A 14,048-nucleotide genomic window follows, 5' to 3' on the forward strand; every position below is an offset into this window, starting at 1 on the left:
CAGAGGCAATATTCAGAGCAAATGAAATTGTTCTGTGTCAAAGCCAAACGTCCATTACATCGTACTGTTCTGTTGGCTCCCTGCACGACCTTCCCAAAAGTTGCTTTGCTAATGTATTCCTGTACAGATCAAATACTCTTCTGCACAGACAGCTTCTCCCTACCTCCTCCTCTCTCATTTCTTTGCTAAGATCTCAGTGCAGCAGTAGCAACATTGCTGCTCGTGAACAAAACTCAGATGTTCTCAGATCTGGCAGAGGGACAACGAGATGGAGAGGAACCGAGGAAAGGAAATCTTATCAAATGTAATATTGTAAAAGCGGAATTAACGATATTATGCAGCTGCACCGAGCATAACGAGGGCCACATCAGACAAATTACAATAACTCATTTCTCATCTGGCAAATAAATGAGATTGGGGTGCGTCTGGTTAGAATTTTGTTTTCGAAGGTCATTAAGCGCTTCCATGACCTTTCAGTCTGACGCTGTGTGTAACAAAAATCACCAAGGACCTATGAGACATCGGCGGCGTTCTCAGAGCAGACAGAACGAGCTGCCAGCTCTCAGCAGCCTCTCCTCCTCCATGCTTCTAGATGAACTAAGTGGCCTGAATTCGTCCCTCTGGAAAATGCCATGATGATCTGAACACTGGCCTCCAACTCTGTTGGATGAGTCAGGCACTAAAACTGTTTACATACAAACATCCTGGTAGCTAACAGGGGAAGGAAATGAAAGAGAAGAACATAGTGAAAAAGGTTCAAATGAAGATTTAGTAACAGCCTTCCTTTTTGCATTTTTAATGAACTTGTCAGCAGAAATTAGAAGGATTGCAGAGAAAGCTAGAGGAAATTGTTCTCATTATTTCACTTCTCAAACGAACCAACTAAAAGTAACACAGTACAAAGCATCTCTAAGACTGGCTTAGACTTCTCAGACAGCACATTATATTATGTCACTTTTTCAGGCAAACATTAAAAGTCCTAACTGCTTATGAGGCCAAATAATAAATAAGAGTACATTTGAAATGCAAGCTCATGCATTGCCCAAGGAACTATAAGCTGGTATTTTTAGACTGAACTGGAAATATTCAGCATTATTTTAAATAATCAGTTCAGTGAATGGCACTTCTGGAGGACTGGGTCACAGGCTCAGCTCGCACCTCCAGCAGTGCCTTTCTCTCCACGTGCCTCAGTGCTGCCCCACACAAACAGGGCTGCCAGCAGCCAGCCCCTCCAAGCAGTGCAGAGGCACCTGCTGCTATAGAAGCAGGATGGAAAGGCAATTCCCCAATCCTTAGAAGCTTAAAAGAAGAGATGCTGTGAACCAAAATGCAACTGAGGGGAGAAGGCATTTACCAAACCTCCTCAGGACAACTTAGAAACCAGCCGCATCCCCACCAGAAAGCATCAGAAATGGGAATTTTTGGATCCTACACTGAATACATCATGAAATGGAAGTTCCTTAGAAAAGAACTGAAAACTGCCCTATATTAAAAAAAAAAAAAAAAAAAAAACTTTTTTCTTTAAATTTACTGTCTGTAACCAGATGAGACAAAATACTGTTTACAGCAGTGTTTTCAATTCTCTGTGACTAAGCACTGAAGTCCCACTGAAAGCAGCTCTACTGTTAAACAACTCCAGTCCTCTTTCCTAAATGTCACTGCAGTCCCTGGAGCAGAATTCGGGCTTTTTTAAACAGTTGCACTTCCTCAATGTTAAAAGGTGTTTTTCAGTGCAGGCTGTAAGGTGCTGCACAGTTGTGTCTCCTTCCTGTGATTTTTTTCAATAATACTTTTAAGGACCCAAACTTCAGAGCTGAAGCATGAGCAACTTCTGAGTACAGCTGTGCCACATATGGGCTTGCAAGAAGAAAACATTCCTTGCTTTATTTCAGGAGAAAAGTATGATGAACTTGCAGTGTTGTGTCACAAGAAGCTGATTTAGCTCCATCTACACTCAGGTGGGTCCCCCAGGTCAGCCTCCAGCTTCTCTACAATGCAGCAGCACCCAGCTTGCTGCTCCAGCTGCTGGCAGGAAAGGCTCCAACCCCAATCCCTCTAAACCTCCCACCTGTGTTTCAGAGCATGTCTGTCTGACCATCAGCTCCGCACACAAGATGTAATTTTGAACCACGTGCACCATAGCACAGGGAAGTGAAAGTCAGGTCAGGCACCAAAGAAATCTGTTGACTTCATAGGAAATGCCAGAAAAAGATCTACAATTCTGAACAGCGGTGCATGCAGAGCTGCTAAATTCATGGCTTGTGACTTGTATGTGAATATTGCTTCGAGTTCAGCTGCTCTTTCTAAGCATTGGATAATTCTCCCTCCTTCCAAACATAAGGAACTTAGGGTAACTTCTATCAGAAACTTTTTTTGTGGTTTCGCCGTGGGATTTTTGACTGCAAATGACTTCACAGGTTGGGATTCCTTGGATTTGTCTGCATGTTAAAACACAACGGACTCATCCACCAAACAAAACAAGTTCTTACATAACAGAACGTGCAATATAAAAGCGCCAGAAAGGAAGAAAAGAAAGAAAGAGAGAGGTATCCAGAGGAGAACTTACCCCGCGCTTTAGGCTCCTGAAGCAGTGGATTTTGGGTTTGGAGGTCATGAACTCGTTGAAGCGATGGGAGAGGGGTTCCTTTTGCTGCTTGGGAGACTGGGGGCCGTTGGGAACAGCAGAGGGTGAGGCAGAGGCAGGGGGAGGAGGAGGGGGCTGATGGGGGGATGTTAAAAGGGACATAAGCTACGTATAAGAGATGGAGAAGTGACAGAATAAAATCAAAATAAAAAGATAAAACACAAAACGAAAATAAGCATCAAAACCAATATTTGAAATTCAGAGAAAAAACAATTAAATAATTAAATATTAAAGGCCATGGTTCAAGAAGTGGGGGGAGAAGTATTTAGAGTTGTGTTAAATGAAGGTATGATAAAATTGAAGTTTTTAGTAAGTGATGCAACAGAAGAGTAACAAAGCGTTTCGACGGGAAGCTCATGCAGACTCTTCCATGCAGTGCTATCCTACAAACTGCCCTGCTCTGCTCTGTGGACAACTCGGAATAATGCAAATGGATAGAGCTTACAAATACCTGCATTTAAATGGATCAGATAATGAAGGTACCTTAGTGCCCAGTAGCGTTTCTATTATCTGGAAAACAACAAACCACATTCCTTCCTGCTTTCAGATCATACCTCAGCAACGTGCATCAAACTTCACTTCTACAAACGCTACAGATTTGCTCAGGAGTTGGTCATTTTTGTTTTTTGCTTCTGGCTACACTAATGTAAGCACCAGACAGCCAACTTCTCTCTTCTACCAGCAAGAGGAACGACCCATTTTGATCAAGTAGGTTTTTGGACTATCAGTGTGGTCAGTAAAAGTGGTTTGATAAGGGTCAGAGCAAGGGTGAGATCGAAATGTGAAGCTGCTCTGGGCTTCCATCAGTGTTTCTGCAAACTGACACAGCGCAGTCATCCTGACACATTCTGGTACCCTCAGGTGTACGGTGCCATGCATTATGGTGTAGAATATGACAGTGAAATGAAAAAGGTTTGATGGATACGTAAGTTAACGTGGTCTTTAAAAAGTCAACTGCTCAGTTAGCTGTGCTCCATTAGTTATGCTACAGAAGAAAGAACCGCAGCAATTCCTTGCTTCCCACCACCCAACTGCAGAACCCGAGGCACAGACTGAGGAGGTCACACAAATGAGAAGTCAGAGAGTTTTAGAAGCGTCAAAACAGTAATGACACATTGAAGTAACAGTGTTAGTTAGCACACGTGACACTAAGTAAGTGGTGTACAGTTCCTTCTGAGTTAGGAACAGAAATGGACCATGGCAAAGACGTGACAATTAAATTAATATAAAAACTGCAACATAATTAAAGAAATTACAACGAAAAAACTTCAAAGATATATTAAAAAAAACCTTAAGTAACCAAAGGCTACAACAGAACACCATACTAAGACATCAGTCATTAACTTTCTGAAACTAAAGTGCTCTTTAAAATCTGTAACTGCCCAGATCTCTAGATAAAACAGTACCTATTGACTACACGCATTCTAGCTAACACAAAGCTCATGTTTGCAGGTCAGTACCTTATTTTTCTTGATGAATGGCCATAACTTGCCCTTGGATTTGCCACCAAACTTCGGCTCGTACTTCCCATCCCCTCTGGAGTTGGAAAGGCTGGATTCGGAGATAGTGCGCTTCATGGGCTGAGTGAAGTCCTCGAAGTCAACATCTCCTGGAGGCTCAAAGCCTGATTTAAAGGCTTCTATTACCATCTGCGAATCCTGAAATGGGACAGATCAAGAACAAGGGCAAACACCTCAGATGAAGGCTGTCATCACACTGCTTCTAGCAGAGCAGATCAAGGACAAAAAATTTGTTTTTCCTATGGAGGAAAGAATCTTTAAAAGGACTGGTCTCATCCTGGCACATAAATACTCATCCTGCTCCCAAGTTCTGGAAGAGTTTCTCCTTCTGCTCCAAGATTAAGGCATGCTTTCTTGCATCTGTTGTCATTCCCACAACGTGTTTTAAAAAGCTATGCAGAGCATATTATTCCACCAAAACAAGGCACTGCACCATGTAAAACTGAATGCTCGCAGATACTACAGCCATACACTGCCTGTGCACTCTCTGCAGTGGCTTTGCTTTTTTTTTTTTTAAATAGAAGAAAAAGATAAACCATACAAGAAATAATATCTAGCATTTATCCTAGTCAAGCCCACATACATGATTAATTATATATAAATGCAGACTTGGACTTAACTTGCCAAAAGCATTTAGGTCTAATGGCCTCAGAAAGAAAGTTCTTCTGAGCACTTTTGATCTATATGACTTCTCAGGGAGGAAGCTTCAGTTCTTACTCTAAGATCATTAGGGGAACCGTGCACAAAGATCTTATTAGTTCTCTAGAAAAGGGCATCATCATCCTGTTGGAATCAAAGAACTTGTTGCTTTGGAAGCATTTCACAGCTTCTGCTTACATCCACGGGTAAAACTGCATTCATGAGAAGTCCAGTGGGATAAGCACAGATTCAGAAGCCAGATGCAATTAAGCAAAACACAGCTTTAAGAAAAGCTTTGCAAAGGTATGGTGGGGAACACCTAACAAAGTAAGGCTCGAAATCCTCACTCTATCAGGTGCACTGTAGAATTCAGATACAGCTGCTAAAGGGGGTAAAGCAACACCTTCTCTGTTACCTCATCCCAGATTGACATTAAACTTCTGTAGACCTGAACCTTGAAGAGAATTTTTTGTAATCATGAAAGAAGAAATAAAAGACAAACATACATGAGGTTACATGAAATCCACTACTGGTATTTTATCCCATGCCTAAAGCCTTTTTTTCCCTCCCCCTCTCTTTTTTCCTCGGTTAATCGTACAGCGTTCCCTCTATTCAGTCAAAACATCCTTTCATGATGATTGAGCTCAATATAAACAGCATGCTCCACATATCACGAAGAGATAATGTCATAACAGGAACTCCTAAATCCGTAACAAATTAATTCTATCTGCTGCTGGAGTAAATTCTGCAGAGGTTCACTTAGCAGTCACTGCAGCCCACCCTCGTAATGCGACCTCTGTGTTGTTAGAAAGAGTACATTGAACAGGAGTGCATCCAGAGCTGCAGTAGGAACACAGGGCTAACCAGTGCTACCAGCTATTCCAGAGAGCTTCCATTGCTTACTGGAAGTTGTAAGGACTTCTATGAGGGCATAAAGCAATTCTGCTTGCACGGTTGCAGATTTCCTAGCTGAGCCTGAACATTTGCCCATTTTGCTAGTAGGCGTGAGGCAGAACTTTGTCATTTCTAAGCTGCAGAGAATAATGAAATATTTCTCAGATATCATCCTAGTTCTCAATGCCATCTAATGAAAGAGGGGCCTTGAAAATGAAGTGGTCTTTGAGAATCCTGCTGGCAGCTATGGATGGCAGGGCAGGCAGAGATGGCTGTGGAAAGGAAGCCTGCTGTTAGCAGCCTGTGCTTCCAGAGTTTCAACCTAACTGCAGAACGACATCTTGACCTACTGCTGTGCTGCACAGCTCTGATACTCAATCAGAGTTGTTCACAAATGCCACGGAAACCCCTTGATTGGTCAGCGTGGTAATAAGTTCGGGTAGGTACTCACATGAACTGCAAAGCTGTGCTTTCATTTTGTTTTTCCTTTTAAAAATACTGACGTCATACCATCAGCTGGGAAGGTTTTAGGGACAGCAAAAAAAAGCTGCAGAACTTGCAGGTTCTCACATCCTCTCAGCGAGGGCTGACTCAGTTTGGTACACAAGGTAAGGCACCAGAACTGCTGCTCTCTAATTATTTTCTTTCTGACAAACGCATCCTCTGAACTTGCTGTGGCTGTTAAATTTAAAGGCCTGGTTTCTGAACTGAAGCTACCACACCAACAGCACAGCTTTCATTTACCTTCCCCCTTTTTCCAGCAACTCTGCACACGATAGCTGGTAGAACAAGGGACAACCAAACGAAGAACACCAGCCAGGAGCTGTGTGAGAACTCCAGATGCTCGCTGCATTTCCTCACTATCAGTGTCAGAGCTCCTACATCTCTGCTTTGGTGATGCTGCGTACTTTTGTTTACAACGACCAGATCCCTGAGATCTCCTCCCAGCTGGGAAACACGTGTCTGTGTGAGCCCAGAGCTCCACATCAAGCTCTTCCTGCTCAGCAGGCTCTCTGTATTGCTCACCATTGCACTGGTTTTGGTATCACCAGCTGTCCTTGCGTTCAACTTGCCTGGAACCTGACCTCAATTTCAAAGCTGAGTACAGCTCAGATCTAGCTGACTTTCCCATCCAAAAAAATTCAGGCTTGAAAGAGATGAGTAAAGGAGATAAACTTCAATTTAAATCTTTCAAAGAAAAGAAACTCTTCTGATAGCGGTCAAAACTGCCTTCTTACAATTTTAATGTAGAGATGGGAAAGGTCTGCTGTAGCGGTTTGCACGACTGGCTGAAGGAGAACAAGATGTTAAACTGCCACTGCCTGCAGCTATGGCTGCTTATAACGTGGTAGGACACAGGAGCAAGTGTCCCACTCTTACTAGAGTCAAGGTGAGAAACCACTGTTCCAGAGACATAAAGCCCTCAGTGATATTTTAAGACAAGAAGAATCCTTTAGGCACACCAGTTTCCCAGACAGAACAGGCTAAATCTTTCATCATTGTTCAGCTATAACAAAAATGCAGTTAAGTACATTTTTGTCAGTGTTTGCAGAAGATCCCTAAGCCATCAGCGCTCACAGCTCCTTTTTCTAATGTCACACTTGTGCACGTGAGCCATCCGTCTGACACATTTGTGTGCAAAGACCAAAGTTGAGTACAAAATGCATCAAATCCTCAGCATCAGTGGTTTGTGTGTTTCACTTAGACTGTACCTGAGGATATGAGCATGGTGTAAGCACAGTTATGAATCTCTCCCCGGCGATTTTCGCCATTCAGCACCAAGAGTTGCACCCCCAAAAAGGGTACGCTGTTCAAACACGGGAATTTGTGCTCCTTCTCCTACCCCAAAAAGGAAACAGTAACTTTCAGATTCCTTGGTTTCCCATGCTGCTCCCTGGGAGAGCAACCGCCGTGCAAAAGCAGGGGATTCATTTCAAAACCTCAGCCTCAGGCTTGTGCTGCCAATTAACTGCAGGCTCTGGGCACTGAATAGCTCAGAAAAGATTCCACTGAAAAGCTGCATGGGAATTTCAAACAGACAGCGAGACACACGCTGTTTGTATTTGAAGCACTGATGCGACCCGTGAGAAGGGCAGAAGGAGCAGGCACAGGCTTCATTTACAAAGGGAGCAGATCGTTCTGAAAACAAAACAGAAAACACATTTGCCCTTGTGCTAACCGTGCATCAGGAAGCACAACTGAGCTCCTTATCAGCCTCCATCAGGGAGGCTTATTTTTTGATGTTCAGGATGAAGGTTTACCAGCACTCGTGTACAGATTGCTAGCAAGCCTCAATTCTTCAAATGAAGAACTTAAAACCAAGTAGAAATTTTGCCAGAACTGTTGTAATAACTAATGAAGCCAACATTTTAATTACTTCCATTATTAGAAGAGTACAGAATTCATCTGAATAAGAATTGGTGGTGATTAGATATCTGGAATAATGCCCATCATTCTCCTTATTCTGGGCAGAATTCTAATCTCCATTAACAATTATTTCAAGAAGTCATTATCCTATCAAAAGGAGAGAATATTCCTAAAAGAAAAGAAAGCGTGGCATTTCCTGATGTTAAGTAGATTTAGGGAATAATCTGCCTCAGATAAAGCAGCCTGGGACAAGAGCCCATTATTTGTTTTAGCTCTATGACTATAAAGCCCTCACACTGCAGCTTGGACCCAGCATTTCAATCTCTGCCCATGAAGCCATCAGTTCTAAAGATGACAGTCAGCCATACAAGCAAGGTAACACTTACATTCTTGTGATCCACTGATTCTGCAGCCTTTGTTATTTCATCCAGACACTTCCCAATGATGGGGATCACCTGGCGGTCAACATCTGCAAAAGTTTTCATGGATTCACCTATCCTCACAATTCTTCTTTCCTCCATCTCTTGTATTTTCTAAAACACGAGATTTCAGTCAGATCACATATATCAGTATAGATCACATATATCAGTATAGATCACATATATCAGTACAGATCACATATATCAGTACAGATCACATATATCAGATATCAGTAGTCACTTCACAATTGCAAACAATTTTTCTCCCTACCGTACGCTGGCTGCTTTAAAACACAAGGTTTAAATATATATTTTTAAGAACAGACAAATTAGGACAGCTGTTCTATCAAGGCAGTAATTGGTCCAGTTCCTCCCAACATCTAAATACCATTCTAGAAGCAACCTGTGTTACCGTGACAGGGAATTTATCAATTAGTTTTGTATGTTAAAAAATGCTGATTTGTCAAAATCCCAGCTTTAGACATTTGTAAGAGTGGTTCTTAAAGCTGTTAACATAACTTCTGGAACAATGAATTCTCTTTCATTTTCTGCAGCATGTTGTGAAAGATCTTATTTTCATTCCACTGAAGATGTTTATTCCCTTGGATTTTTTATTTCCCCTTTTCCCCAGAAGATGACTTCTGGGTTACAGGCAGCCCTACACACCATGCTGCTTGCACGTGTGCTTCTCAACATATGGCCCCTGCCCCTCAGTGGATTCAGTGTCACAATCTCCAGCATCTATTGCATGGGCCTCTGATTTGGAACAGAGGGTGAGTGGATGTGGCATAACACTATTAAGAGATTATAATAGCAGGATACAGAAGGGCTTGAATAAGAGCTGCCTGTTTCACGTAAGACTGCAGGAATCTTACAGAACACCATCAGCCTAAAATCCTCATTGCCTTCACTAATTCACAAGCAACAACAACAATTCAATAGTTAAAGGAAACAAATCCTTTACAATATATCTGTTATTTCAGCAGCTAATAGAAAGCACCAGAGATTACTTGCTGGTTGGCAGTTAAAAGGATGTGTGTGCACAACTTGCACGCTCATCTACGAATCACAGCATTCGCTGCATTCAGTGTTAGATACAAGTACACTGGCATACTTTTATATATAATGCCAGAGATGATTTATCTGAAGATACTGGTTCGAAATACCACGAGCAAAAGAGAAGGTGTCCAGTTATGAATAAGAAAATGCCTATTTGCTATGCCAGTATTCGTTATTTCTTATCAGATGATAAGCATGTGACATTTCCTCTCCTTAAAGAGGGTGCATGTTCCTCTTCTTGACTCTTATGACCCATTACAATGGAACAGTCATTTAGAACTTCTGTTCTACAGCATTAATCTCTCTTTGTTCAGCCAAGCACACTGATAGCTTTTTTGTTCTCTGCCTGCTGTCTTTCTTCAGGCATCATAAGACAGTCAGCAAGCTTCCTTAAATTCTTTGACACTCACTATTGCAGAATTATTGGAGTTTAAATTTAACATCTGCAAAGTCTGATTTCAAAACAGGTTATAAAGGACCACGAAGCTTTACAGATGTAAGGATGCCCCAGCTGCCTCCTGCTCCAACAATGCAAATAATGCTCTCATTCCCCAGCTGCACAGACACAAGAGCTTAATTACAGCAAGACTGTGAACAATTCCAAAGACTATCGTAATCTGTCATGACAATTCATTGTTGCCTTCCTCAGAGCAGAAAGGCAGAATTTTTCATAGCTCTCCATCTCTCGCATTGGCAGACTGCATATAATCACTGCTACTGGGGACAAAAGTTACCAAACAAAAGGCAAGATCCAAGAAGTGAGCCAACAAGCAACACATCCCTTAGCTTTTATCATGAGAATTTGAACTTCTCTAGAATGGCATCAGTGAGCTTTACCTGGAAGATGTTTGGTATGTGTGTGTAGTAATGATCATGCTGCTCACTGTTGAACTTCTGTAGAGTGGAAGAATATTCTGCTTTGCTGTCTTCTGCCATTTGATGTCTCAGCTGGGCTTGCTGTCTTGCCTGAAAAAACAAAGTCAAAAGAAATTTTTAACATATACCACTTGAAACTGAATGACATTGTGCTACTTGTGTTATCATCCTCATAAGTGGGCAGCACAGAAACATTGGCATACAAGCCTCTGAACACTTCCACTTTTGGCATACTCTTACCCACAAACCATTGTGAACCAGCATGAGTCTGCAGTGTGTACTGCTGGAATTCAATTCCCTTTCTTCTGCTAAACATGGCAGGGCTTTGCCTCTCTGTCAAACTGGCATATATTCCTGCCTACTCCTACAAGCCTTTGAAACTCCAAATTTAACTTAAATTGGTCAAATTAGCACACACAAGACTTGTTTTCCTACTTTGCCTACGAATTGATAGCTCTCACAGCCCAGAATGAACATCTCTAGACATTTGTACCTTCACAAAATAAACCTTCTGCAATTGACCGAGCAGAAGGGAATGCCAGTTTCCTCTGGCTAGCACGTGGCCCTTGATGCTTACAGCTGCTACCCTTTTCTTGTGTTGCAATATGTTCCTTCTATGAATCATTCTGCACTCAGAAACAGCTTCTCTCCATACTACACGTGAAAGATGGCACCAAATTTGACCCTTCAGGTTCCTCCTTCAGGGCACGGGCTTTTTCAGGACACATACAGGCACTTCTTCCTCCATCCTCTGTTGGATGTCACCTCTTTTCTTTAACACACCACTTACCTGCTGGCTAGCAGGACCTTCTGGAGATAGCAGATGGACAAAACAAGAATCCGTCTCATTTCACGTGCCTCAGCCAACATATTCACAACACAACATCTCAATTCACGCACCCACTGTGCACTCTGCAAAGTCTTATCTCCAATTCTTTGAACAGAGCTGGCAGAAATTATGCAAGGAAACAGGAGCCTGAGGAGCAGCTGAGACACAACTCCTTCCTATTTTTACCCATGCAGATTTGCTTTGCTACCCAGCATAGCAGAGCACTGGGCAATTACCCTCCCTCCTCTGCCTTGAACAATCTGTCCCTGAGTGACCCTCTCATATTTTCAGATTTTTCTCCTAACAATTCTACTTCCTAAGGCCTTCTGTTATCTGCTTCACTGCCCAACATTATTCCCTAGCTGACTATCCCATCTGTTTATTTTAGCTGCCTTTTCTTTCCTGTGGTTGGCCTTCATACAGAAGCTCTTCCTTTTCTCCCTCTTCTGTATAGCTCCTGCCATCACTCCCTACCTCCAGTCACTTGAGCCTTGAGGTCCCTCTCATCCCTGTTCACAACTGCCATCCATCCATCCATCCATCCATCCATCCATCCATCCATCCATCCATCCATCCATCCAGGCTCACTGGCTCCCATGTACTCCCTCCATCTCGAATTCCACCCTCAGCCCCAAACAGCCTGCTGCATGACTGGGGATGAAACCCTTGCTGCAGAGGCCAGAGCCTGGCCATTTGGCTTTGGAAACTTAACCCATCCTGCTCACACTCCTTTTTCAGGCACGTATGGTTTCCTCACCCTGTGCTGTTTACCTTGCCATGGTAGCTACAAGTACTCAGAAGCATTGAGTTTTGTTCACTCCCCCCAGTTTCTGAGAAACCTTTTCAAGAAAGAAGACAAACTGCTTTAAAACAAAACAAACTTAAAAACATTTTTTGCTATTTCAGGAAAACCAATGCAACAAATAATTTTAATGTATTCTGAGAAGTGGGCACCCATTGAATACAGTTCAGAGTGGGGTTATTTTTTGAACTATTCCAGGCAGACAATAGTTTCCTGACAATAAATCCATGAAATACCAAATCATGGAACATTTTAGTAATCCTAACTGGAAGCGAACAAATTCGGCCAGAAGGTTTCAAATCTCAGTGTGCAAATAGGCTTCCCTTCCATCTGTCCAGCTCACACATCTCACCTAATAACTCATTTTACTCAATTCAGTTATTTTTTTTTGTGAGTCCTGTCAGCCTGCAGTACTTTCCTAGATCACCTTTCACATTCTTTCTACAAAAATAATAATTCAAGCACAGCAACAAAATGCTGGGCACTGAATGCAACCCAGCAGATGAAACGGCAGCGTAAAATGGGAAAGACTGTAACTATAATTAAATAAAAATGTCTGGTAAGGAAAGCTTTCAACTTTTCTTGTTCTCCAGGAGCTTTAATTGCCCACCAGCTCCTGCAACAGAAGTATGTGTAACATTGACCTGCTGCAATGAAATCCCAAGGAGCCACAGCGATCATTGCTCTGCCCAAGTGCTCTGTATAATTTATTAAACCTTATCATCCACACACTCACATAAAGCTACATTAAACACAATGGAAAACAATACAGCCTTGTGTTACAAACAAAAACACACCAGGAAAACAAAGTCAGGCACGGAAAGGCTGACAGATGTAAGAAGAGCCTCCCAGCTTCTTCCTCAAATCCCAGCTGCTGGAGATTCATTTGTGAGGACCAGTATCTTGGTCTATCTAAGAGCAACCCATTGTTTGAACTGACTTCTATGGGAGCCCCAGTCCCACTTACACAGCTCTCTTTATTGAAGTAGCACAACTCAGGGATTTGTCCCTTGACTCTATTGTTGAAACCAAAGAACAAGGACTTTGCTATCACGCATTCCCAGGCAGCCCCAGCAAACATTCAGCCAGAGTTCTTCCTCATGAGCAACCTCACTGGTTGGGTCTGAGCAAAGTCACTGAGTGAAATGCATGCAGGAGGAGATGCTCTGTTTCCAAAACGATCTTAACTGGCCCCAAATAAGAGAAGGCAGGAGATGAATAAGTAAAATTGGGTACATTCCAAAACCACAGATTTTTGTATGAGAGCCCCAGTGACGTCTTGTTTCTGCTGGCCATTTAATGCATTTGGCAAGCTTCAAACAGCTTAAATACTTTTCCAATGAGGTATTTAGGTTCTTAAAATAAAAATATTTTTAAAAGTCTAGATTTTTTTTTTATTACTCCATTTGAGTATGTCATTTACTCTAACATCATCACTTCTAGTCATAAAATACAATAGTTAGCTCTAGATTTCTGTTTTATGCTGAAGCACGATGATAAAAAACGAGTTGATGACCTTAAGCTCCATATTCAGTGTAACAGATACAGCAGCCTGGAGCTGCAGAGTCACAGGAGCTATTTCAGGAGTCATTCACAGTTGAGCTTCACAGAAAAGTATGTTTTTGCTTTCTTCACCGCCTGTTTTTACATGCATACAGCGTCAGAAATGCTTCTCAGGCATTAGAATTAACATTAAAATATCTACTCTGAGTGGCATTCTCAGGAGGAAAGGCTTTGGAATACCAGACCCTGCTCTCAGGTAGGAGGATGACACTGTGACGCAGCTTTCAGTTGGCTCACTTCTCTTAATGGGGCTGGGATGATGGAGCAAGAGCTCAGCTTTCCAGCACCACACATGAAGTCACCATCTCGACCAGACTGCCAGCTCACTCCTGATTATAGCAGAATTAGGGCTAGGGACTCATAATGCAAGGGGAAAAAAATCCCCTCTTGAAGAATAAATAAATAAATGAATAAATGAGGCCGCCTGCAGCAGCAT

The 14,048-nt window shown here is 42.3% G+C and overlaps 1 protein-coding gene across 17 annotated transcripts in view; it reads right to left on the reverse strand.

Moving 5' to 3' along the window:
• FNBP1 (formin binding protein 1) overlaps positions 1-14,048 on the reverse strand; it is an 87,695-nt gene that overhangs the window by 20,868 nt on the left and 52,779 nt on the right. For 8 of the 17 annotated variants that reach the window (XM_042830615.1, XM_042830620.1, XM_042830621.1 and 5 more), the window contains exons 7-10: positions 10,380-10,508; positions 8,451-8,597; positions 4,105-4,302; positions 2,567-2,749 (exon numbers count right to left, since the gene is read on the reverse strand). In XM_042830615.1, coding sequence (XP_042686549.1) covers positions 2,567-2,749; positions 4,105-4,302; positions 8,451-8,597; positions 10,380-10,508 — 657 coding nt within the window. The remainder of the gene's footprint in view (positions 1-2,566; positions 2,750-4,104; positions 4,303-8,450; positions 8,598-10,379; positions 10,509-14,048) is intronic. The other 9 variants (XM_042830627.1, XM_042830626.1, XM_042830625.1 and 6 more) reach the window with 3 other exon arrangements.

Source organism: Centrocercus urophasianus, unplaced genomic scaffold (assembly GCF_019232065.1).
Source record: "Centrocercus urophasianus isolate 14NV4802_14NV808 unplaced genomic scaffold, USGS_Curo_1.0 seq_34, whole genome shotgun sequence".
Lineage (NCBI taxonomy): Eukaryota > Metazoa > Chordata > Aves > Galliformes > Phasianidae > Centrocercus > Centrocercus urophasianus.